This window comes from Hemitrygon akajei, chromosome 10, assembly GCF_048418815.1.
Source record: "Hemitrygon akajei chromosome 10, sHemAka1.3, whole genome shotgun sequence".
Lineage (NCBI taxonomy): Eukaryota > Metazoa > Chordata > Chondrichthyes > Myliobatiformes > Dasyatidae > Hemitrygon > Hemitrygon akajei.
Window position 1 is genome coordinate 158,641,656 of NC_133133.1, and position 27,629 is coordinate 158,669,284.

A 27,629-nucleotide genomic window follows, 5' to 3' on the forward strand; every position below is an offset into this window, starting at 1 on the left:
CATCCTGAAATGTAATCTTCACCTTAATAATGACGCTTCCTCTAGTATAAAGGGAACAAATTTCAAATTTGAAAGTAAATTTATTATCAAAGTACATGCAATATGTCACCATATACTATGCTGAGATTCACTGAAGGTATAATTTAATTCATAACCAGGAAGAGATCATTTGAACATAACACTTGGGGTTAATGGCTGGAGTCTTCATACTAACATTAGCTCAATGCTTTTTGCAGTATATAGCAATATAGATATATAATATAGTACCTCATCTGCAATAAGAGCACTTACATTTTCTATAGCACAATTATTCAAATCAAAAAATTACATCGTCCTTAATCAATACAGTTTCCCTAATGCTCAGTTCTCCCAGGTCCTCATCCTCTCAGCAATAAATGTTAGATAGCTGTGGAATAGGGCAGCATGATAGCGTAGTGGTTAGCACAACGCTTTACAATAACAGCAACCCAGGTTCAATTCCCGCCACTGCCTGTAAGGAGTTATGTTTGTGCTCCCCGTGACCGCTTGGGTTTCCGCTGGGGTGCTCCGGTTTCATCCCACAGTTGGTAGGTGAATTGGTCACTGTAAATTGTCCCTTGATTAGGTTGTGGTTAGATTGGGGTTTATTGGACGGCTCATCTCAAAAGGCCAGTAGGTCCTGTTCCATATTACAACTCAATAAATGAATATTTTCTAATAGTTAAAAATAGACATGATGTGGATTTTAAGAATGTGCTAAGAAATGCCCTTTGTCAGAAATACCTGAATAATTTAAACAACTGACCAACTGATAATTAAATCCAGTCACTATTTCCACCAGATCTCCTGGCAGCCTGCTCCAGTCACCTACCATTCCAGGTAGAAAAAACACTTTGCCCTGAATATCTAATTTAATCTCTCCCCAACCCCCCACTTTAAAGGCATATTCTTAGGTATTTGACCTCAGGAAAATTATTCTGACTGTCTACCCTATCAATGCCTCTCATGTGATGCCCTATTTCCCTCTATGTTATTAGCGAGAATCAGAATCAGAATCTTGATTAATGTCACTGGCATATGTCGTGAAATTTGTTGTTATGTGTAGCAGTACATTGCAATACAGAATAAAAACTGAATTACACTAAGAAGCATATATGTAAAAAGTTAAATAAGTAATGCAAAAAGAGGGGGGAAAAACTAGTGAGGTGGAGTTCATGGGTTCAATGTCCATTCAGAAATCAGATGGCAGAGGGGAAGAAGCTGTTCCTGAACTGATAAGTGTGTGCCTTCAGGCTTCTGAACCTCCTCCCAGATGGTAGCAAAGAGAAGGGGGCATGCCCTAGGTGATGGGGGTTCTTAATGATGGATGCCGCCTTCTTGAGGCATTGTTCCTTGAAGACACCTTGGATGCTGGGAAGGCTGGTGCCACTTATGGAGCTGACTAAATTTACAACTTCCTGCAGCTTGTGCATTATATTAAGGGCCAATTGTTACTATAACAATATTAAAGCAAATATCAAACAATCTTCAGGCCCAATATAAATCAGTGAAATATTTGTAAAAGTAAATAGTTTGTAATAGAAATTTCCTGTTTGCCAATGGCAATTGCTTGTTTGGGAGATGTTTTCAATAGCGTGCCTTCTAAAATTAATCTGGGATGGTGTTTAAAAAACATCAGCCACCACAATGAACAGAAAACACTTCGCCTCACAGAACTAACTCCAAAATGCTTATGCAGCCAAACTCCTAATTAATGTCCTTTAATTAGATAGATAGATAGATAGATAGATAGATAGATAGATAGATAGATAGATAGATAGATAGATAGATAGATAGATAGATAGATAGATACTTTATTCATCCCCATGGGGAAATTCAACTTTTTTTCCAATGTCCCATACACTTGTTGTAGCAAAACTAATTACATACAATACTTAACTCAGTAAAAAATATGATATGCATCTAAATCACTATCTCAAAAAGCATTAATAATAGCTTTTAAAAAGTTCTTAAGTCCTGGCGGTAGAATTGTAAAGCCTAATGGCATTGGGGAGTATTGACCTCTTCATCCTGTCTGAGGAGCATTGTATCGATAGTAACCTGTCGCTGAAACTGCTTCTCTGTCTCTGGATGGTGCTATGTAGAGGATGTTCAGAGTGATCCATAATTGACCGTAGCCTACTCAGCGCCCTTCGCTCAGCTACCAATGTTAAATTAGTTGACTAAATTAGTCAAAATAAGTACTCCACACCCAAATGCAACTTATTATTATACATTTCCATCACATTCCCTTTGTCAATAACATAACCTATCTATCCAAATTGTGTCCCACCTCACTTCAGCCAGTCGGAAGGTGAATTGATTTTCAATACTTGATTGTACGAGTTCCATCAAAGAATCACTTTCCTCATTAACAATAAACTGTATCAAATGAAGAGTTTAAAATTCACAGATACTTTTAATGCCCCCATAAATTGATTTCACGCTGAACAAGGTGAGTTTTCCTTCACCTCGCACTATCTCCCCCTAATAATGCGACCTAACTACAAATGTGTCCTTCTCCTCATTACGAAATTTATATGTCACTGTTCTGGTCACCGTTCCCTGTCCATTTATCCTTCGTATCGGTCACTACCTTCCCGGGGTTATCTCGCTATCCTACCCACACTAGTTCATGCTGTGCCTCGCACAGACTCTACTCTTTACTGTTCGTTCATCGCCTCCCGCTTCTCGCACACGTCTCGCTTTATAACATGGGTTGTACTTTACCTTCCCCTCACACCCTTGGCAGCGGATTTGGCCATTGGCCCGTATCCGCAGCCCTGATCCTTTCTATGATTCATTGAAAATGAATGTGCATTTCCCGTTGTGACTGGAAACTTCACGTCGTTTGCACTAAGATTCAAAACTCCAAACACAGCCTCGGGTAACTGGCACCCTTCCACCAAACCCGGCGATCGCTGCGAAGACTATCTTCCTCTCACAGACTCCTCCTTTAACCCCACAGCCTTTCTGAAACACCCAGCTGTCTGGAGAGATATGTCAGGCGAAAAAATTGGAGAATTTGAGGGAAGACTTGCGAGAAGTTTTGGAGCTAACAAATTTATTTTGCCCCTGCAAATGTAATAAGCGACGGCCGGTTTGCGGGAACCAATTCAGTACAGTTAAAAGGTGGTTGTGCATTTGGCAATTTATGCGCTTTATCAGTGGTGTTCAATAGGGGCCGGTCATCTGTAGATAGCGGGACACACTGCGGAGTTACTCAACATGTAACTCAAAATTGAAATCCTCTAGCTAGAGTTCTCCTCTAAGTCCAGAAACTGTGAGACTGTTAATTTATCACCTGAAATGCATGAATTTAATCAGGTTTGCATTTTAATTAGAAACTATTCACGTATCGCTTTTCTAAGGATGCAGGAATTTGCCGAGGGTTCACTGTGAAAATATCCAAACACTTGGAACTATTTCCGTTCATTTTAACAACTGAACCCCAACCATATCTTGTTTATTAGGCCTACCCTATTTGGAGATATTATTTGTTTGGAACTGGAACTATTGGGAGGAAAGGGGCATTCGGTGTGTTTGAATGTCCGGAGGCAGATGTTCAAAGAATCTACTGAACCGAGCAATGAGTCTGTTGGAATATTTCCCAGCAGACCAGTAACGTCGAGATGGCAATGGGTCCCTGGAGTGGAGGTTTCTCAGCCCGGTGGGCAGGGTGAAGGGAGGTACCCGATCGAGCACAACATAGCCAGCAGCAAATTTCCGTGCAGCTTCTCGTGGGTGACTTCTCGTGGGTGATCTCCCAGCAGATGTCCACAGTGTTTACAGAGGACTCTGCTGGGAGATGTCCTAGGAGATGTTAAGTGTTTACAGAGGTAGGAGATTCCCACGCAGATGTTAGGTGTTTACAGAGGACTCTGGTGGGAGAGTTCCCCATGTTGCTGGAATCACTGAGGGATCTGGTGGGAGATTTCCCGGCGGATGTTCAAGTGTTTGCTGGAATCACTCGATGATAGGTGTTGGCCCCTGGTGCCTGGTCTGCAGTGACGCCGCTACCGCCAGTCGCGTTTTACAGGGGTGTGGTGCACTGTGACTTTCACCTTTAAATGAGCTCAGGCATCCAAAAGTTTTTCTTAAGCATCTGACTGCGAGCACTTTGGGCGCGTTATATAGGAACGATTCGAGCTTTTCGTAAAGTAGTTGTTGTCACCTTTCTCAGGGACTTTTATATCCGTCGCCAATCCGAGATCACGGCAATATTTACAATAATAACAAAATGGAAGATGGGAAGATGAGAAATGTGTACGTGCTTGATTATCACACCAAAGAGATCGACTTAGAGAACAGAGACCCAAAGCACCTGAACGACGATGTGGTGAAGGTGAGGAACAGGCCGGTTTTAGTTAACACGAGTGAATCTGCAGATGCTGGAAATAAATAAAAACACAAAATGCTGGCAGAACTCAGTAGGCCAGACAGCATCTATGGGAGGAGGTAGTGACGACGTTTCGGGCCGAAACCCTTCATCAGGAGGTTTCGTTAAGTTGGGGTTTTTGCAAGGACAGAACATATTGCAAATAGGCAGCGGGGCGACCACTTTCAGTGGAAGTGCAAACTGCCCTCGATGTTATGGTAAACACGGTAATTGCATAGAGTACTTTTCTTGCACTGCTGGTTCCGCGGCTCTAATGAGGGGAGAGTCAGGGAATTGCCGTCACCAGACGATTATTCTTATCGAAGAGTTCCAGACGGTGGAGGAGAAATAAACATGAAGATAGTTGAGTGGCAGTTCATCCGTGAACACCCGTTGATCCCAGGGCGACAAGAACCAGCGCTTGTCTGCAGTCGTCTCCTGAAACCTCGCGCCCTCCGCGCTGTCCTGAAGGGTACATGCGGTGAGCCATTGTTGGGGAGACGGGATGATCACCCCTTCGCACTCAAATACCACGAACCCTCTGCAGCTTTAATGCTAGCAGCCAGCCTCAACTGTTCGAAATACATCGCAATCTCCTCACCCTCTTACTCCTCCCCCATTCCGAGATACTCCGCCGAGCACCGCACCCCGCCGAGCTATCCAAACCAGATACCCTGCTCCCACTGCCCAGAGTAGTTATCCTGGTATCACTGTACCTTAAATCCCACACACCCTGGCCCATGGTTTCAATGCCAAATAGTTAGCTGATAACCTCACCCGTACTCCGCCGTACTTGAATCGCCCTTTCAGCCTAGAACCACTGCACTGGCCACCTGCTCGCTCAGTCTTGCCTAAATTAGCCGGTTTGCCCCCAGCCCTCCTCCAAGGACCCCCCAGTTCACCCCACCCGGAATATGTCCCTGAACTCCAGACGGACTGCACCCAGTCCTTATTGTAGGCTATCAAAATAAGCCCAGCCAGGCCCAACCCCATTCAACTTGTCACAATCCAGTTTACGCAAAATATCCCACTTCAGCGCATCCTTCCCAAAATACCAGGGCCGAATCCACCAATTCCCCGCCCACTCGACACATCCCCAGAAACCCCAGCCCAACCTGAGTCCACCCTTCTGAACATACCACAGCCAGCCCCATCCATTCCACCCAAGACTCTCAATTCACCTAGCCTAGCAAAAGCCCTGAATATCGCACCTGTCCCAGATTCATCCACTCTTTTCTGCCCTTGCCAATACCAGCTGTGAGGACACTGTACCCAACCTCATTACCCTTCCAGCTGGCACCACACCCATTCTGCCCATCCCTTCCCCCCAACCTATGCATGGGGTAACTAACAGCAAACCCACACCACTATGCTCCCCTTCTGCCACCAATTCAATACTACTTTGACTAACAAATCCACACTGCCTGGTCCACTCCACCATCTATTTGGTGTCAGAGCCACTCTGCCCATTCCACACCATTCTTCCCAATCCTGTGTCCAGAGGGTTCAACTGCCTAGTCCACTTTAGTACACCTACCACCCTTATTCATAAAACTTCTAACAAACAGGAGGTTAATATCACAGGATACATTAGAATCAACTTTCACAGAATCTGTCCTGAATTTTTTTCTGATTCACATGCCTTTTATCAAAGGAAACTAACATAAATAGCATTATCATGCAGTACACGGGGAGCTAACTTTGTTTACAGAAAACTATCAGTCATTTTAAACATGGCAAACTGTTTCAGACCAATCTAGAAACACAGAATATAAATCCTTTTTATTTGCCATTATGACATTGCCCACATATATGATTGACATAAATAAGAAAGTATTTGATAGTTTATTGTAAAGGAGTACAGTCGACATTTCAGGCAGAGACCTTTCATCAGGGTCTCTGCCCAAAATGTCGACTGTTTACTCTTTTCCATAGATGCTGCCTGGCCTGCTCAGTTCCTCCAGCATTTTGTGCGTGTTGCTTGGATTTCCAGCATCTGCAGATTTTCTCCTGTTTGTGATATTCTGTAACATTCCCTTTAAACCAATATTTTTTTAAAAAATTCAGCAGTAATAGATGCTGTGAAATTCATAAGTATTGAATTTGGAGACAGCAAACTTGCCAATCAGTCATATGCACACTTGAATAATTAAATATCAATTATTGCCTTAAAGGGGGCAGCATAAACTTCATAAAGTGTAATTCAAATATGAACAGGTGCAAGGCAACGTCAATATCATAGAGCTGACAGTAACTTTTCTTTATTGCATGTTACTAAGAGAGAAGGACATGGTTCTTTTTCCCTGCTACCTCAAACTTGACGTTTCCGCCATCTCATTCCTGCAAAGGAAAAATGTGCCACCTTAGTTCAGAGGATAGTGGTTTAGTAATTAAATATTCAAAAAACTTAGAAATTAATCATCACAGGACAATTTGCATTGGTAATACACCAGTGCATATTGCATAATATTTTCTCTGTGCATTGAAGTGGTGAACAAGTGAATTTCACCAAGTCTATAAAATGCATCTTCAGTTTTACGGATTACAATAAATGGTTATCAAAGTGTTATGTTCTTAAAATGGAAATGTACAGTATCTGTTTTTACATCTGTACATTTTAATTCTCAATCTCTTTGCTGTTACAAGTACAGCTCTCATTTATAGGTCCCACTGATAACTCCTCTACTTTTCATAGATGAAAGAAATGGCTTTTATGTTGTCAGCTATTGGTGAAATCATTTTAAAGATCATAAACTGGAGCAGTTGAAAGGGTTGCCATTTGAAAATGGTCAAAGAGCCAAGTAATCAAGTTACTTTTAAGAAGAAATGCAAATTCATATTTAAAATTATTTGCAAATATGGATCTTGTAAAATAGTTCACGGAAGTAAAAGTAATGGTGTTCTATTCATGCTGGATCTACACTTATTGATATTGTAACAGTGGTAATTGTTTTTTTCTGAATGCACTGCTAAATAGCTCTTACAAAGCTTCAAAAATGCAGTTGAGCCTGTTTTTATTTGTTTATTTGCAATCTTAACATCGCAACAATTAAGCGATATGTTCTTTCATGACGTGGTTCAATTTAAAGCTAATTGGGATCTTGGGATTTTCACTTTCTTGTGCACTGCCACCTATCTCTGCGTGGACAACCACCAACTGGTGATCAAACACATCTGTCTCTCTTCCTGATCTGTTTGGCTTGGATTTAATTTTTGAATTCAACTGCCACTAGTTGAGCAGTTTTGTATTCCGCAGTAACCATCACAAAAGAGAGCACAGAGAGTCTATCTGAGCGATAATCCTCCAGAATGAATAGATTTATTGTTTCCTCCCCCAACCTGTGAATTATATGGCATTTCAGCAGGTGGCTTTTTAAATCGAAGCAAGAGGCGGAGAGGGAAGAGGTAAAGGAAGCTCGGAGAGAAGTTTTTTTTAACTGATCGGGGCAAAGAGGCTAAACTGCGCAGGCGTGAGACGTAAGGTGCCAAAAGTTTAAAAGAAAAACCGCCATCTACAGCGGCCAACATCGTAGTGGATCGAGGCAGAGTGGGACGGCTTTGGCTCAACACGCCTCGACGAGAACAGGCAGAGGCGAGGTTGAACGGGGCACGACTGCGCTAGCGCGTGAAAGTCGGCCTCTGAGATCAACGGGGGGATTTAAAAAGCGAGCAGAGGCTGTGTACGAGCTTCACTCCAGGTGAGGTAAGCTCCTTTAATGAATTTAATTAGCTTAGGGGTAGGTAATGGAGGCAGCAGTTGGGGCAGTTGAGTGCTCCGTTTGCAGTATGTGGGAAGTCAGGGTGAGCACAGCTGTCCCTGATGACTACACCTTCAAAAGGTGCATCCAGCTGCAGCTCCTGACAAACCGTGTTAGGGGACTGGAGCTGGAAGCTGGATGAACTTCGGATCATTCGGGAGGCAGTGGCAGAAATAAACAGGGGTTACAGGGAGATAGTCACCCCTAGGAGTCAGGAGACGGGTATTTGGGTGTCTGTCAGGAGAGGGAAGGGGGTTTTTCCGGTGATGTCATCGTCGAGAATGGCAGCATAAGTCACTAGCTCCTCCAGAAAAACACGTTATTAAGCCCCATTAACCCATCAAATGTAATATTTTTCGAAAAATATTTGAACTGAAAAGAGGGGCAAGAATGGGGAAAAGGAATGGAAATTTAAAAAGTGACACTGCGGAGCCTGCGGCCGAGAGGAGTGCAGCGAGCGGCTCTCCGACCCGACCGTGTGCTAGCGAGGCGGCTGCTGGGCCTCGTTCAGGCGAAGCGTCGAATATCTTCGAAATCCTTAAAGAGATATGGGAGATCCGGATAGAAATAGAGCAGCGGCTCCATGATATTAAGGCAGAGCTCACCAGCGTTAATCAAAAAATAGCGGTGGCAGAGACTCGAATTGAGAAGGTGGAAGATCTTGTTCAAAACGTGGAACAGATACTGAGTAAGACAATAAAAATAATACATCACCAAGAAGGTAAACTGCTTGACCAGGAAGGAAGATCACGGTGGAAAAATATCAGAATCTACAACGTTCCCGAAGGAGCGGAGCGCCCGCCTATGACGGAGTTTGTGGGAAAGTTACTGCGGGAGCGCTGGATCTTCCCCCGGCTATGAAGCTGGAAGTCGAAAGAGCCCACTACGCGTTAGTCCCAAAACCTACCCAGGATAGAAAGCCACCCTCAATAATAATTAAATTCCTTCGGTACAGCACCAAGGCAGAGATTCTACGAAGGTTCTGGGGTAAGATACATTTCAATGATACATTGACAGATAAATACAGATGGCTAAGGACAAGGTATAATTCATTTCTTTTAATGTAAATGAGCTATTAAATCCAATCAAACATAAGAGAATTTTATCCAAAATGAAAAATGAACAAGCTCATGTAGTATATATACAGGAAACTCATTTAAGTGATAATGAGCATAAAAAACTAAAGAGAATGGGCTTCACTAATCTGTTTTTCTCCTCATATAAATCAGGACATAGGAGAGGAGTTGCTATTCTTATCTCAAGTAAGCTAAATTTTGAAAAAGTATTTGAAATGGGAGATAAAGAGGGCAGATATATTCTGGTAAGGGGGAATATAGACGGCAATTCAGTTACTCTATTGAATATATACGCACCCCTGGGAAGTGATATTGGTTTCTTTCAGAAAATTACTGATATTATGGTAACGGAAACAGGTCTCCTGATATGTGGGGGAGACTTAAATTTACAATTACAACCAAACTTAGACTCTTCCAATAGAAAAACCTATGAAACAAAATCTTTACATAAGAAAGTTAATACACTTTTTGAGGATGTTGGTTTAATTGATATATGGAGGGACCTTTTCCCTGACAGAAGAGATTACACTCATTATTCTGCTCCACATTCTGTATATACAAGAATAGACTATTTTATAACATTTGGAAAAGACAAAGACGAAATAAACACCTGTGGAATTGGGATAATAGATGTAAGTGACCATGCACGTATATATTTATCTGTTGATTTTGACCTACAACCAAAGAATACTATTTGTAAACTAAATTCAAGTATATTCAATGATCCGTACTTTAAGGAACAAATTAAAAAAGAAATTGGTCTCTACTTAGAATTTAATGATAATGGAGAGGTTTCACCTCCCATTTTATGGGATACTCTGAAGGCGGTCTTAAGAGGGAAAATTATAGTGTAATCTTCATATAAGAAAAAAATAAGGAATAAAACATTAGAGGAATTACAAAATAGGCTGAAGGAACTAGAGAAAAAACTCAAATTGAATTTGGCACAGGATACATTAGGGGAAATTAAAAGAATTAGGAATGAAATAAATTATTTGGCTACACAAGAAATCAGGAAAAACTTAATGTTTCTGAAACAGAGACATTATGAAAGTGAATCGAAATCTATGAAAATACTGGCGTAGAAACTGAAAAAAAAGATAGCAGAAAATACAATTCGTAGAATTAGGGACCCAAGAACAAAAATGATAAAAAATAAGCTAAGTGAAATTCAAGAATTTTTTGAAGTGTTTTACAAAACTCTATATTCCAAAGTTCCAGGGGGAATCATAACCCAAATTGACACCTTCTTGAATTCTCTAGAGTTACCCACTTTAAGCGAAGAACAAAATAGAACGATGACTGCTGACATAACTGAGGTTGAATTAAAAGCTACAATTAGTAGGCTTAAATTAAGCAAGTCACCAGGATCAGATGGGTATACGGCAGAGTGGTACAAAGAATTTAAAAATGAGTTAATTCCTGTTTTACTGTAAAAGGGCTGTAAAAGGGCTGGATGGTTTGGAGTTTGTAAAATGTGTGCAGGGTAGTTTTTTGCAGCAATACATAGAGGTACCGAATAGAGAAGGGGCAGTGTTGGATCTTCTGTTAGGGAATGAAATAAGTCAGGTGATGGAGGTATGTGTTGGGGAGCACGTTGGGTCCAGTGATCACAGTGCCATTAGTATCAATATAATTATGGAGAAGGATAGGACTGGACCCAGGGATGAAATTTTTGATTGGAGAAAGGCTAACATTGAAGAGATGTGGAAATGTCATAAGGGGACAGGAGGCTGGACCCAAGTGCAGGATGGAGGCACTGAAGTACTAGGGGCAGGATGGGAACAACTAAACGATAGACAAGATGTGGTGATCGTGGTGTGCGTGAAGGATGTGACGTTCAAGGTGATTCTGGGGTTCCGAAAGAGTCTTAGAGTTCAGGCAAGGCAGGATCTTAGAGTCTGTGGAATTGAAGTGTGTGGCCACAGGGAGAACCCGCCACTGCTGGAGGACTGAGCGCCGGTGTTCGGCGAAATGGTCTCCCAGTTTGCGGCAGGTCTCCCCAATGTATAAATGGCCACATCGGGAGCACTGGATACAGTATATCACCCCAGTTGACTCGCAGATGAAGTGGTGCCTCACCTGAAAGGACTGTCTGGGGTCAATTCCACAGACCTCTCCCACTCCAACATGTCTGTTCATGGCCTCCTCTACCGTCAAGATGAGGCCACACGCAGGTCGATGGAGCAATACCTTATCTCCCGCCTAGGTAGCCTCCTTCCTGCCGGCATGAACATCCAACTCACTGACCTCCGTTGATACCCCTGCCCCCCACCCTTACCCCCATCCCTATCTATTATTTTAGTCTGGTTCTCTTTCTCTCTCTTTTCCCCCCTCACTATAATCTCTCCCCCCAGCCCTACCTTTCTTTCTCTTTTATTTCCCATAATTCTCCACCTTCCCCCTAGCCCATTTCCCTCCAGCCTATCACTTCCCAGCTCTCTACTTTATCCCTCCCCCCACTTCTTACCCCCCCCCCCCCCCCCGACCATCCCATGTTACATCACTCCTGATGAAGGGTTTCGGCCCGAAATGTCGTTATTACCTCCTCCCATGGATGCTGTCTGGCCTGCTGAGTTCTGCCAACATTTTGTGTTTTTTATTTATTTCCAGCATCTGCAGATTCACTCGTGTTGCCCTTGTTATATGGTTATATGTTATATGGCTGGAATTGTGCTTCATTGAACCAGATTGAAGAGGAGAGATCTGATCTTTCGAAAGCTTATTTCTTGTAACCCCAATGGTGCTTGGGCTGGTATATCTGCTGGGTTCTTGCTGCAAGGGGAAAACTCTTACCAACAAAAACAATACAGTGCAGAGAAAAGTAAACTCATTCCAAGTTCTCTGAATGAAATGCTCGATATTGAGAGTCTATATGTGTCCAATCAATTTACACTAGTGCTGAATTATATAAAATAACAACATGGGGATTCCGTGCCACATTAATATGATGTCCGAGACTTCAGCCTGATGTTTTGATACAGGCATCATGCCAAGCAAATGAATAAGAATAAGTAGCTATCAAAAGGGGGGGAGAAGGTAAGGAAACCATGTCTATAATCTCAATGTTCTTGATACAAAAAAAAATTAAGGGCAAGAAAATCCCAAGGATGAACATTAGTCTGAAAATGAATTGCTGAAGATTAGTTTTGCTTTAGTCAAAAAAGAGCAGGTCCAAACCAAGTATACAGAGCCGTGATGAGATCTTTAAAGGCATATCATAATAAATAATAATTGTTGGTAATTACATTAGCAAATGGAACTTAAGACTATCACTAAAAAAAATGAAGGAAACATTAGCAGAATTAGCAGGATTTCTAACTGAAAAGTTTGGAAAATTTTTTAAGTAAAAATGGATGAGTATTGAAGAAATGTTGAATATTACATTTGTCAAGTCTGCTAATTTAAATTGGTTACCTCTTAAAACTAAGAACAGTGTTAGTAATGTAGGTGTGAGTCAGTTATTTTGATGCAGGTAGCATACTTATACAGCAGATTTGCACAGACAAAGGAATTACTTCTGCAGCTTGGGATCAAGAAAACCTTTCTGTTTGCTGTGAAAGTCAATAACAGAAGTTCCAGGTATGAGGATCTACTGTTGCATAAAGATCATTGACTTCAGGTCAATGAATGTGTCTTCAATTGTCATTTCAACTGCATTACTAACTACTGGCATGTGGCCAAGTGGTTAAGATGTCCACGTCCAGCTAGTCCAGTGCTCTTGTGGCCACAATCCCAACTTACATCCTCCAGAAATTTAACCATCTGGTTTTTAAACAACAACCAGACCTATTACATGAAACTCACTAATAAAACTTCTGTTCCATAAACTATCACAGTTGGTGTTAATTAACCACCAAGGGTATTGTGGTGAACTACATATACCTGTCTGGACTGCTCCTGTGGCTCCTCCCACAGACCCCTGCTGACTGCTCCTGTGTCTCCTCCCACAGACCCCTGTATAAAGGCGACTGAGGCCTGTTGCCCAGCCTCATTCCCCAGGATGTAGTGTTGTTCATTCTTCCAGTCAATAAAAGCCGATACCTCGCTTCCTACGTCTCAGTGTGAGTTATTGATGGTGCATCAGGTATATCAGAATCAGGTTTACTATCATTGAAAAATGTAGTGAAATGTGTTATTTTGCTGCAGCAGTACAGTGCAATATACATACACACACATACAGGGGATTCCAGTTAACTTGGGCATCCGCTTGTTTGCGACAGCTCTTAAAGAACAAATACAAATCCAGAAAATAGTCAGAATTCCTTTCATTTATCTGGGACATTATGCTGCATAAGTGGGTCAAGAAACATGCCAAACATTTTCTAGCTAGTGTCAATCGCATGCACGTCATGTGGTCATTAGAGCAAACTGTTTTTAAATAACGTCACTTCAGGTCAGAAAGCAAAGATTTGTGTCACTGATAGTTGATGAATAACAAACAGGAAGACAATTCAGAACTATTTTGCTCACTGTGACTTCAAGCATTCATACTTCGGAATGCCAGAAACGGTTGTGGGTGGAAATGAAATTGTTTCACTACTTCAAGTTAGGAACTATAAAGAATTTGAAGGTATCAACAATTAATGAATTCCAGATGTATTAGTAACTAATACACAGTTTTATAGTACAGTAGCTGTTTTGATAGTGTTCTAATTTGTTGTGTATTTCATTTCAATACTGTATATAGTTTCTTACTCAGTTAAATGGGGGTTTATTTTTTAATACCTATTTAACTATTTCCTTGAAACTTTGGCTAATTGGGCAACTGTTTAAATGGGCCACAATGAACTGGTCCTGGTGTGCCCTATTAACTAGAAGTGTGTGTGTGTGTGTGTGTGTGTGTGTGTGTGTGTGTGTGTGTGTGTGTGTGTGTGTGTGTGTGTGTGTGTGTGTGTGTGTGTGTGTGTGTGTGTGTGTGTGTGTGTGTGTGTGTGTGTGTGTGTGTGTGTGTGTGTGTGTGTGTGTTCTAGTGCAGTTAATTAACCCTGTGCAGAATCAGGTTTAATAACACTGGCATCTGTCATGAAATTTGTCATTCGTGGCAGAAGTACATTGTCATACATAATAAATGCAAACTATACATTATATAAATACACACACACACACTCCATTCAGAAATCTGATGGCAGAGGGGAAGAGGTTGTTCCTAAAACATCGAGTGTATGTCGTCAGGCTCCTGTATGTCCTCTGCAATGCTAGTAATGAGAAGAGGGCATGGCCTGCATGGTCAGGTTCCTTAATGAAGAATGCCACTCTTTTGAGGCAACTCATTTGAGGATATCCTCAATGGTGGGGAGGCTAGTGCCCATAATGCAGCCGTCTAAGTTGACAACCCTCTGCCACTTTTTCCGATCCCGTGCAATGGCCCCTTCATACCAGACGATGTTGCGCTCGTTTAGAAAACTCTCCACAGTACATCTATAAAAATTTACTATAGTCTTTGGTGACATATCAAATCTCCTTAAACAGCGAATGAAATATAGCCGCTCTGCTAAATATGGCATGCGGATAAGAGACAGCAGTCAGAAGGACAGCCAGAAGCAGAGGTTCTAGCTTCCTCCTCCTGTCTGCCGCTGTTCACTATGTGGTTGGTGGCAAAGACGATGCTCCCGGTTATTGTTGAGATTGTGTGGTATGGAGGTCTATTGGATGGCACCTACACTACCAAGTACTAAAGGGCTCTTTCAGTGCTTCAGACTTTGTTTCAATGCATTCATTGATTTAGCAAACCAATGGCCTGCTACATCACAGCTTCATAATCATTATGGTGTTCACTGTATGCATGTGCATAGATTGTGAGTAATATTGTCACTGGACAGCCCTTACCTCCCAGTAAATAGCCTTTTACATATCATGGTGACTTAAATGCAGGTGGCATGCTGCACTGTTTCAGAGCGGGTTCATGAATACCAGGCAATGACCAGCATGGCACAACATGTAGGAAGCACTCCTATTGGATTTAAAAGGAGTGAAATCCATTACCAATTTCAGCTTGTGTGGAGCTGGCCCGTGTTCATTAATGAGCAGTAATGTGCCTGTACTCAATGGCACTCAGCCACCAGAGGGAACGGAATATCCTCAACAAGCCCTGTAATCTCTGTCTGCTTCCCTCTGTCAAGATTAAATGAAACATAATGTCCGGTGTAAAGGTAAGGGACATAACACACTGCGTACTTGCATAGGGACAGAGCAAGAGATAGGATCCACTCAACCTGACTGCCAATCTGTTCTGTCTCACCTTACAATGAGACACAGCCAATTTGACTACCTTGTGCACTACCAAGTGCACAGGTGATGACCTTCTTGTAGAACCACTGCCGAGCTGTCAGTGTAGTCACATTATATTCTGGGGGAATGCCTTCTACTACATCCATGTCTGGGTCAAAGCAATAAAGCCAAATCCAAGTTTTTTATTAAACTTCCTGGTATTCTGAAGCTTTAATAAACTAAAGAACTTTATAATCAGTAAGCACTTAGGATCATTGACACAGCCAACTAAGAATCAAATTAGAAGCTACTCTGACAATACTTAATGATTCCTTTAAATATTTTGTTGGGTGGTTCTTCTGCTGTAAAGTGCATTCAGCTGCTAAGAAATTTTGAAGTGGCAGCACAACCATTGTATGCTGAGCAACATCAGTTTTGTGTTCTGATTGACATCACAATCTGCCTTTCAGCTTAATATCGTCACCAAAGAGGCAGCCAACACAAATCTCCATAAGTGTAGGCATGTATCAAATGCCATTTGGGAGCTAATTCTCATGTCCTGTCCATAAATAGATGTGGCAGGAGTGGATTTCTTTTAGTCCATGATTTTATTTTAGTAGCATCTGAAAAATTATCAAACTGAAAATATTCCTGAGTCCCCACATTATAGTAATTTTGCATTGACTGAGCCAGGGCTCATTGGAGTTCAGAAGAATGAGAACCCATCTCACTGAAGAGTATAAAATTCTGACTCTGTAATGATCTGAATCTATTTGCACTGAGATGAAGAGAAACTTCTTTCTCCAGAAGTTGGTGAAGTGGTGGAATTCTCTACCACAGAAAGCTGTGGAGGCCAAATCACTGAATATACATCAGAATGAAATAGAAAGAAAGAAGACATCATGGGTTGTGGAGAGAGAGAGAAACGATGAGGCCGTGACCATTTAAAGTAATGGAGCAGGTTAAAAGCACAAATAGCCAACTCGTGTTTCCATTTTTATACATTTTATGTTTCTTAGGGTTTCACTGTTGATGGAAAGTTCTTTGCTGTCTACTTTAGCTAAACCATGGAAATCTTTACAAGCTACCATATACAGAAAATATTTTCACTATTAACTATTACTGGAAAATAATGGATGGTGAATATTGCTTTGTTATCATTTGTAAATAGTAGAAATCTTTAATAACATCAATAAAATGTTGAGATTCATGTATTAGTATTAAAGAGAAGGAAATGATTACATTTTAGTGTTTTCATATCTGACCTCACTGTAATAATCCTGTAGAATGCATCAGTAACAATAGACCTCAGAATGTCAGATAATGTGAACATTTATATAGGCCCATAATACCATAAAACATAGAGCAAAGTTAAGCCATTCAGCCTATCCAGTCTGTTTTGACCTCATTGAAGTTGGGCTAACAGGCCTATAATTCCATTGCCTTTTGCCTCCCTCACTACTTAAAAGGAGTGGAGTGACATTCACAATTTTCCTGTCCTCTGGAACCGTTCATTATCTCAGGATTCTTGTACAATGACTATTAATGTCTCCACAATTTCTTCAGCTACCTCTTTATGAACCATGGGGTGCCATCCATCTGGTCCAGGTAATTTATTTACCTACCTTCAGACCTTTCAGCTTCTACAAACCTTATCCTTAGTAATAGCGACTACAGTTATTACTGCCCCCTGAATCTCTTGGATTTCATGTTGATGGTTGTCTTCCGCAGTGAAGACTGAAGTAAGATACTTATTCAGTTCATACATCCTTTGTTTGTTCTCCATTATTAACCCTCCAGCATTATTTCCAGTGGTCCAATATCTATACTTGCCTCCGTTGGACAAATTCAAGGCAGCACCATCTTTTGAATTCTCCCACCTGCCTGTAGCATCATTGGGACATCTTTGGGAGATGCATTGAGGTCGTATGTGTAGCAATTCGTCTCCCATGTCACCACATTGCTTTCCACTCTAACACTATCATCATACATTCTCAGCCTAACATTACGTGTCGTTGGTTATCACAAGATTAGAAACAGCAACGACTAATTTCATTAAAGCAAAATTTAAGTTTCTGCTCAAAGCCTACAAAGTTACATCAGAAAATTTCATACTGGTAATTTAACTCATGATTTTAACTTTGTCATAAGATGTGGGTAGAAGATTGTAAATGTACAGTGCAAAGGTAATTGTATTTTGTTATTGTGTGCAGATAAGTTGCCCAAATTGCCCCAAGTCCCCTGAGTTAGTAATTATGTGCACAGGTGGATAGCATCAGGCAAGACAGTGCTGCTCACAACAGAGCACAATGTTGCGTAGTACTATAAAGCTGATTCTATTCTTGAGATAAAGTAGAGTAAAATGTGTATTTTTGACTGTTACATGCAAGGCACACAGTGCAAAATGCTGTTCATAAAGGACTGAGAAAATTTTGGACCAATCAAGATAGTTTTCAAGTTGACAACTATCATTCATGTTTGGCATGTGAAACATCCCGTGAGCTAGGCCGGACTGTAATGTTAAGGCACATGGGATCCAAGTGAGTTGAATGGTTGCATCCAAAATTGCCTTGGTAATGGGAGGCAGAGGATAGAGAGGGAAGGGTATTTTTCAGATTGGAAGTCTATGACCAGTGGTATGCTGCAGGGATTGCCAAATCTGCAGATCTGGGTATTTTATTTGTAATGAACAGTGTAATAACAAATAGGATGTGAATATAGATTATATGACTCACGTTAGTGGATGACTTTGAAGTTGTGTATAGCAGGATGTACATCAGATGGTAAGTTAATGGAACATAGAATATACTGACTAATCAAGAATCTATCAACCTCTGCCTTAAATATTCATAAAGACCTGGTCTCCACAGCCACCTGTGGCAATTAATTCCATAGATTCACTACTCTCTGGCTAAAGAAGTTTCTCCTCATCCCTGTTCTAAATGGACACCCCTCTATTCTGAGGCTGTGTCCTCTGACCATAGATTCTCCCACCATAGGAAACATCCTCTCTACATCCACTCTATCAATAGGTTCAATAGGTTTCAATAGGTTCAATAGGTTCAAGAAAAGAATACCATTCAATAGGTTTTAATTAGGTCACCCCTCATTCTTCTGAATTCCAGTGAGTGCAGGCCCACAGCCATCAAACGCTCTTCATATGAAAACCCATTTAATCCTGCAATCATTTTTATGAACCTCCATTGAACTCTCTCCAGTTTCAGTAGAACTTTTCTAAATAAGGGGCCCAAAACTGCTCACAATTGTCCAAATAAGGTCTCATTAGTGCTTTATAAAGTCTCAACATTACATCCTTGCTTTTATATTCTAGTCCTCTTGAAATGAATGTTAACATTGCATTTGCCTTCCTCACCACAGACTCAACTTACAAATTACCCTTTATGGAAACTTGTGCAAGGAATCCCAAAACCCTTTATGCTTCAAATTTTTGTATTTTCATTTAGAAAATAGTCAATCCTTTATTTCTTCTACCAAAGTGCATGACCATACAGTTCCTGACATTGTATTCCATCTACAGCTTCTTTGTCCATTCTCTTAATCTGTCTAAGTCTTTCTGTAGCCTCTCTATTTCTCAAAACTACTTGCCCCTCCACCTATCTTCATATCGTCTGCAAACTTTGCAACAAAACCAGCAATTCCATCATCCAAATCATTGACATATACCATAAAAAGAATCAGTCCCAACACAGACCCCTGTGGAACACTACAAGTCACAAACAGCCAAACAGAAAAGGCTCCCTATAGTCCCACTCTTTGCCTCCTGCCAATCAACCACTGCTTTATCCATGTTTGAATCTTTCCTGTAATACCATGGACTTGCAGCTTGTTAAGCAGCATCATGTGTGGCTCCTTGTCAAAGGCTTTCTGAAAATCCAAGAACACAACATCAATCAAATCTCCTTTGTCTATTCTGCTTGTGGTTTCTTTAAAGAATTGCAACTGATTTGTCAGGTAAGGTTTTCCCTTGTGGAAACCATGCTGACTATGGACTATTTTATCACGTGCCTCCAAGTACCCTGAAACTACATCCTTAACAATTGACTCCAACTTTTTCCCAACCACTGAGGTCAGACTAACTGGCCTATAATTTCCTTTCTTCTGCCTCTCTCCCTTCTTGAAGTGTGGAGTGACATTTGCAATTTTCCAGTCTTCAGGAACCATTACAGAACCATCTATTCCAGGTGACCTCTCTATCTTCAGACCTTTCAGTTTCCCATGAACCTTCTCCTTAGTAGTGGTAACTTTACACAGTTCATGACCCTTGACATCTGGAACTTCCACTATACTGCTAGTAACTTCCACAGTGAAGAATGATTCAAAATACTTATTCAGTTCGTCCACCATTTCCTTGTCCCCCTTACTACTTCATTTCCCAGCGGTCCTATATCCACTCCCACCTCTCTTTTACACTTCACATATTTGAGGAAACTTTTGGTATCTTCTTTAATATTAATGGCTAGCTTACTTTCATATTCCATTTTTTACCTTAATGACATCTTAGTTACTTCTATTGGTATTTAAAAGCTTTCCAATCCTCTAACTTCCCACTAATTTTTGCTCTATTATATGCCCTCTCTTTGACTTTTATGTTGGTTTTGACTTATCTTGTTAGCCTTGGTTGTATCATCTTGCCTTTAGAGCAGTGGTTCCCAACGTGGGGCGTACACCCCACAGGGGGGTAATTTGATTTTTAAGGGGGACAATTCGAGAATGAGTTATTAACAGTGAATTTTTTCTGCTAAGTCTGTGTGAGTATGAGTGTGTGTGCGAGTTAATACATATGTGTATATACAGTATGCATACATAAAAATACTTGTGTGTATGTACATGTGTAATTGCGTATGTACTGTATATCTAGTGTATCACCATCATTACAACCATCAAATGGCTTTCATAATTAAATTAATGAATTGACTGATGTAGGAAGGAACGAATGAACAAGTCCAAACGCGTAAGAAACTCGTACGAGATCGCGCCAATGCTGCTTTTTGCAGTAGCTTTCGGTTCTTGGTGGTGTGAAGGTGTGTACATTGCGTCATCTCTTTTAAACGGTGTATCTGTCTTTGTATGCTGTAGAAACGAATCGGCATTGTTTTATTTATTTATTATTATTATTATTTTAATATCACTTAATCTTTTTTTTTACAATTTCTTAGTAATTTCTTCCTCAGAACTTTAACAGTCCTTTGGTTCTTTTATTTTTCTCTTTCATGAATGCCATGTTCTTTGAAAGCTTGTTTAAACCAAGTTAATGGTCTTTTAGGCTTCCTCCAGGTGAATAGGAGTTCACTTTTTGAATAATAAGAATTATATATCACCACAGGGGACATCAGGATTTTAGAGGTGATTAGGTGGGGCATGGCCAAAAAAAGGTTGGGAACCACTGCTTTAGAGTATTTCTTCCTCTTTGAAATGTATATATCCCGTGCCTTCCAAAATGCTTCCAGAAATTCCAGCCACTGCTAATCTGCCATCGTCCCTGCCTGTGTTCTCCTTCAATCAATTCTGGCTAACTCATCTTTCATGCCTCTGTAATTTCCTCTACTCCACTGTAATACTGATACATCTGACTTTAGCTTCTCCTTCTCAAATTTCAGAGTGAATTCAATCACCTTATGATCACTTCCCCGAAGGGTTCTTTTATCTTAAGCTCTCTGATCAATTCTGGTTCACTGCACAACACCCAATCCAGAAAAGCTGATCCCCTAGTGGGTTCAACACGAGCTGCTCCAGAAAACCATCTCGTAAGCATCCCCTTCTTGAAATCTCACACCAACCTGATTTCCCCAATATACCTGCTTATTGAAATCCTCCTTGATGACTGTAACATTTTAATAGATTTGAGGAGGCTGCTGTTGACAGAGGAGTTGCTAACTGGAACATTTTGCCAGAGGCGGTGTTGGGGTCAGATACAATTTGCTCTATTATATGCCCTGTCTTTGACTTTTATGTTGGTTTTGAATTCCCTTGTTAGCCTTGGTTGTGTCATCTTGTCATCTTGATGGGGTCTGATTAGATCCAGAGTAGATCAATAGCATTAGTGGAAATGTGCAAAACCGTAAGTATTGACATAGACAGTCCATCATTTTCCTCCAGTACAGGACTTTATTTTTGCATTGTACAGATCTGTATCTGAATATCAATTAGCTTAATGAATGCATGGGTACATATATCTACCTGCCTCAAGGCTTCTTGTTATGGTTGTGTGTTAATTCATTAGCTTGTCACAGAGTTACTTTGCAACAATAAAATGCAGCAGTGTTATAAGTTCTCAAAAAAAAGGGTACAGGCATTATCTTGGAAAAAAAACTGCCTGGTTGTTTCTGCCACCCCTGTGCAAAATTAATAGATAACTGGATACCATATCTTATTTGTAGATTCCTTGAATGGTCTATTTTTTAATATATAGTACCACCCTGAAATCATTCTCACTTTTGACTACTTACTGGAAAATAATGGGCATGGTTCATGTGGTGTTGTTTCAGTTGGAAATATTATATTTCATTACCAATCTCTAAAATGCACAGCTGCCAAGTATTATTTTTTAAATATAGAAATAACAACACTTGCATGGTGTTTTACATCCTCCCTCAATACAATTATCAATGCTGATAGAATATATCTGGTGAATTTGGCAGCAGAACTGACATTGCACTTTGGATGATGTGAGCATTTATGTCAAGCTACTTCTACAGTTTCCATATTTTCAGTAATTTACAATTACTGAACCAGTTCCTTTACCCTGTTTTGGCTAGGAGAGGGTGTCATGAGGATAAAATAACTCCTTTGTCTGTGGTTGCAGAGATGCTCAATGCAATGAATTCACAATTCATTTTTGATGGAATGAAGCCCAGGGCTAAAAGCATAACCAAAAGAAATAGGCCGTTTTGCAAATAAGCACAGATATAGCAGTTTGGAATTGCAGAGCAAAAAGATTGGATATTAAATTAGATTTGGAATTGCAGAGCAAAAAGATTGGATATTAAAGGGTAAAAAAAACTTTAGAACTTTCAACGGAAGTCAGATGAATAGAGGAAGCCAACATACAATGCAATGGGGAAGAGCAAGACAACAGGAGGAGAGTGGGGTTATTGCAACCAAGTGTGCTGAGTAACATTGGCTTGCTGTTCCACCTGCATGAGGAAAATGAGACCTGATGTGTTGGTGAATACAGCATATTGAGATTTCATAGAGACGGCAGATAAAGTTGTTCAGCATCATGCCTGTTCAAAACATTTTGATTTTTAAAGCAAATAGAGTTTATTACTAAAGTTAATCATATTGGGTTTGTATTTCCCCTGACATAGGTGGATTTTGAAGAGGTGATCGCCGAACCTGAGGGAATTCACAGCTTCGATGGAATTTGGAAGGCCAGCTTTACCATCTTCACAATGACTAAGTATTGCTGTTACCAGATTCTCACAGGGCTCTTTGGCATACCATTGTCAATTGTATGGGGAATTTACTTTGCCATCTTATCGTTCATCCACATTTGGGCAGTGGTGCCCTGCATTAAGAGCTACATGATTGAGATCCAGTGCATCAGCAGGGTCTATTCGATCTGCATTCACACCTGCTGTGACCCTTTCTATGAAACCCTGGGAAAATTGTTCAGCAATATTCGGATATCATTACAGAAGGAAGTGTAAATGGGAAAATATTGAAAGAAATAATTGGTCAATTGATCACATCGCTTCCTATCAAATGGAAGCTCTGTTTCTTTATCACAGAAACATGTTGGTGCCTTTTCTAATAGCACTGATATAGGAAAAAATATGTTTGCATGCTCTTTCATTACTATCCCTGGCATGTTCTGTTACCCTTTTATGGTACTGCATTTTAACACTGATCTAAGCTTAACAACTACATTCCTTTACTGCCAAACACCATTTGACAGGTTTTGTAAACAAAATGAGTCATTGCCTTTCTTCAGCAATTAGCCCTCCCGCTATTTCATTGTGCTGTTTCCCATGAAACCAGAGGCTGATTCACAGTACTGTACTTACTAAGACAGTAAGGATAAAGGATTAAACACTGAGCATAGGATCTTAATATTTGAAGTAAAAATATGAACTATTTTGCAGTGAAATTATAATCATACCATTTCTAAAACTGCTATGCAACAAATAAATTGTATTTCTCGGTTTAATCTCTCCTGCAATTATCAGGATTTATAGAAACATTAAAATTTAAATATGATTTACGCATTTAGAGTGTCAGTCTGGAGAAGGAATGACTGACCCCCATCTAAGTGCTGGTTAAATAGTTCATTATATTAGGAAACTAAATTACCGTGTATGAAGTATGTTATGTCTTGTGCCAAGAGGATTGACTCCTTCTCTCCACCACTGTCTAAACTATGCAATGTTCATTTTCCTTGGTAAGCATTTAAACACTTTGTGAACCTTGTGCATGTCTGGTATTAAACTCTCTAACATGCACCAAAACGTCAGGAGGACAATGGCAAAACAGTGTTGTTGTGTGCTTTGTGCTTGCAACATTTGAGAAATAGTGTGAAATGAAAATACTTGCTGCACTGTAAGATAGCCATGTTAAATTGCTGAATGTAACTCGGATTTTCTATATTGTACATTGCAACATATCAATCAGCTTTATACAATATGCAACCCAGAGGGAGGTAATATCCAGAATTTTCCTGCTTAGACAATTGCAGCAGAGGTCAAAGGCCAGAACCATAACATGCTACTGAAGCACTGTCATGGGCAGAGGCTCCTGTGGACATCTAGTTCTGTGCTGCATCCTCCACCTCCTTTAAACTTTAAAACACACTGAGAGCCTTGATACTCTTTCGTACCAATTTCTATTGTCACTTTATACATGTCTAACCGAAGGTTAAAGGAATTGTTATAACTGCTGTTTTAAAGAATTACTGATGGAAAATTCTTTTTAAGGGTTGTGTATATAGTTAAAATATAGATTAAAGTCACCAGCAAAATACAAGAAATGAAACAGATTTTTAGATTTTTGCAAAAGCTATTTTATACAGGTGCATTCATATCACTTATTAACCATAAAGTATATAAAATTTAGCTTTTATTTTTTACTACCACTTTGAACTGTATTGCAAATTATTTGAACCCATGGTCAATTTCTTCCAAGTGTTATTAAAGCTTGCTGTTGCAGAAGTTGTTCAAGCATTCAAGATATTTTAGCATGTAAGAGCTGAAACAATTTGAAAAAAATAAAGAATCAAGTGTTTATACAAGTTGCCAATGAGTTTGAGTTACATCCTGAAATGTAATCTTCACCTTAATAATGAAGCTTCCTCTAGTATAAAGGGAACAAATTTCAAATTTGAAAGTAAATTTATTATCAAAGTGCATGCAATATGTCACCATATACTATGCTGAGATTCACTGAAGGTATAATTTAATTCATAACCATGAAGAGATCATTTGAACATAACACTTGGGGTTAATGGCTGGAGTCTTCATACTAACATTAGCTCAATGCTTTTTGCAGTATATAGCATTATAGATATATAATATAGTACCTCATCTGCAATAAGAGCACTTACATTTTCTATAGCACAATTATTCAAATCAAAAAATTACATCGTCCTTAATCAATACAGTTTCCCTAATGCTCAGTTCTCCCAGGTCCTCATCCTCTCAGCAATAAATGTTAGATAGCTGTGGAATAGGGCAGCATGATAGCGTAGTGGTTAGCACAACGCTTTACAATAACAGCAACCCAGGTTCAATTCCCGCCACTGCCTGTAAGGAGTTATGTTTGTGCTCCCCGTGACCGCTTGGGTTTCCGCTGGGGTGCTCCGGTTTCATCCCACAGTTGGTAGGTGAATTGGTCACTGTAAATTGTCCCTTGATTAGGTTGTGGTTAGATTGGGGTTTGTTGGACGGCTCATTTCAAAAGGCCAGTAGGTCCTGTTCCATATTGCAACTAAATAAATGAATATTTTCTAATAGTTAAAAATAGATATGATGTGGATTTTAAGAATGTGCTAAGAAATGCCCTTAGTCAGAAATACCTGAATAATTTAAACAACTGACCAACTGATAATTAAATCCAGTCACTATTTCCACCAGATCTCCTGGCAGCCTGCTCCAGTCACCTACCATTCCAGGTAGAAAAAACACTTTGCCCTGAATATCTAATTTAATCTCTCCCCAACCCCCCACTTTAAAGGCATATTCTTAGGTATTTGACCTCAGGAAAATTATTCTGACTGTCTACCCTATCAATGCCTCTCATGTGATGCCCTATTTCCCTCTATGTTATTAGCGAGAATCAGAATCAGAATCTTGATTAATGTCACTGGCATATGTTGTGAAATTTGTGGTTATGTGTAGCAGAACATTGCAATACAGAATAAAAACTGAATTACACTAAGAAGCATATATGTAAAAAGTTAAATAAGTAATGGAAAAAGAGGGGGGAAAAACTAGTGAGGTGGAGTTCATGGGTTCAATGTCCATTCAGAAATCAGATGGCAGAGGGGAAGAAGCTGTTCCTGAACTGATGAGTGTGTGCCTTCAGGCTTCTGAACCTCCTCCCAGATGGTAGCAAAGAGAAGGGGGCATGCCCTAGGAGATGGGGGTTCTTAATGATGGATGCCGCCTTCTTGAGTCATTGTTCCTTGAAGACACCTTGGATGCTGGGAAGGCTAGTGCCACTTATGGAGCTGACTAAATTTACAACTTCCTGCAGCTTGTGAATTATATTAAGGGCCAATTGTTAATATAACAATATTAAAGCAAATATCAAACAATCTTCAGGCCCAATATAAATCAGTGAAAAATTTGTATAAGTAAATAGTTTGTAATAGAAATTTCCTGTTTGCCAATGGCAATTGCTTGTTTGGGAGATGTTTTCAATAGCGTGCCTTCTAAAATTAATCTGGGATTGTGTTTAAAAAGCATCAGCCACCACAATGAACAGAAAACACTTTGCATCACAGAACAAAGTCCAAAATGATTATGCAGCCAAACTCCTAATGAATGTCCTTTAAATTAATTATTAGGTTAAATTAATCAAAATAGGTATTCCACACCCACATGCAATGTATTATTATACATTCCCACCACATTCCCTTTGTCAATAACATAACCTATCTATCCACATTGTGTCCCACCTCACTTCAACCAGTTGGAAGGTGAATTGATTTTCAATACTTGATTGTACGAGTTCCATCAAAGAATCACTTTCCTCATTAACAATAAACTGTATCAAATGAAGGGTTTAAAATTCACAGATACTTTTAATGCACCCATATGTTGATTTCTGTGCTCTACTGAACTGGGAAATGAACCCTGAGTTTCAGGACACTCTCAGAGAATCTAACACAGCTACCAGATGGTGACCTCACATCTTCAGCACAAAAGGCTGGAGGAAGTCAGCAGCTCAGGCAGCATCTGTGGAGAGGAATAAAGAGTCAACATTTTGTGATGAGACCATTCATTGGGACCAGAAGCTGCAGAATCTCATGCAGGAATTACATCCTCAAAGTACAAAGTAAATTTTATTATGTAAGTACCAATATGTCACCATATACAACCTTGAGATTCATTTTCCTGCAAGCATACTCAGCAAATCTATAGAATAGTGCCTATAACAGGATCAATGAAAGAGCAACCAGAGTGCAGAAGACAACAAACTGTGCAAATACAAATATAAATAAATAGCAATAAATAACAAGAACATGAGGTAACTAGATAAAGAGTCTTTAAAATGAGTTCATTGGTTGTGGGAACATCTCAAAGTTTAGCAACCCATATTAAATCCTGATCTCAGGTAATATCTATCTGAAGTTTGAATGTTCTCCTTGCAACCCTATGGGTTTCTCTCAAGTGTTGTCTAGATGGGCCAAAGGGCCCGTTTCTCTTATGTACTTTTCTTTGATTCTAAGTTCTGATATTCTCCCACATCCCAAGGGATGGTTTGCAGACTAAATTGCCACTGCTAATCACCCCAAGTATGAAGGTGACTGGTAGAATCTAGGGCAAATTGATATAAAAGAGTGCAAAATGACATGGGAAGAGAATAGGTTTAGGGGAAATGGGTGACTGATAATCATCAAAGACTCAGTCGAGCAAAGGGCCTGTTTCAGTGCTGTATAACTCTATGACTTGTTCTCAATCCTGACCTCCGCTGCTGTCTATATAGAGTTTGATTTCCCTGTGGCCTTAT

The 27,629-nt window shown here is 40.1% G+C and overlaps 1 protein-coding gene across 1 annotated transcript; it reads left to right on the top strand.

The window, feature by feature from the left end:
* The first annotated feature begins 3,650 nt into the window (after window positions 1-3,650).
* LOC140734037 (caveolin-1-like) lies at window positions 3,651-24,313 on the top strand. The gene is made up of 3 exons (XM_073057617.1): window positions 3,651-3,688; window positions 4,183-4,363; window positions 22,769-24,313. Exons 1-3 carry the CDS (start codon window positions 3,651-3,653, stop codon window positions 23,108-23,110), a joined length of 561 nt encoding a protein of 186 aa, XP_072913718.1. The 3' UTR covers window positions 23,111-24,313.
* The last annotated feature ends 3,316 nt before the right edge of the window (window positions 24,314-27,629 follow it).

Excerpts from the sequence above, each read along its gene's own strand:
- LOC140734037 (XM_073057617.1), top strand. The coding sequence starts at position 3,651 with ATGGCAATGGGTCCCTGGAGTGGAGGTTTCTCAGCCCG. Across the intron at positions 3,689-4,182 it reads AGTGGAGGTTTCTCAGCCCG|TTGTTGTCACCTTTCTCAGG; the intron begins GTGGGCAGGGTG and ends TTCGTAAAGTAG. Across the intron at positions 4,364-22,768 it reads TGAACGACGATGTGGTGAAG|GTGGATTTTGAAGAGGTGAT; the intron begins GTGAGGAACAGG and ends CCCCTGACATAG.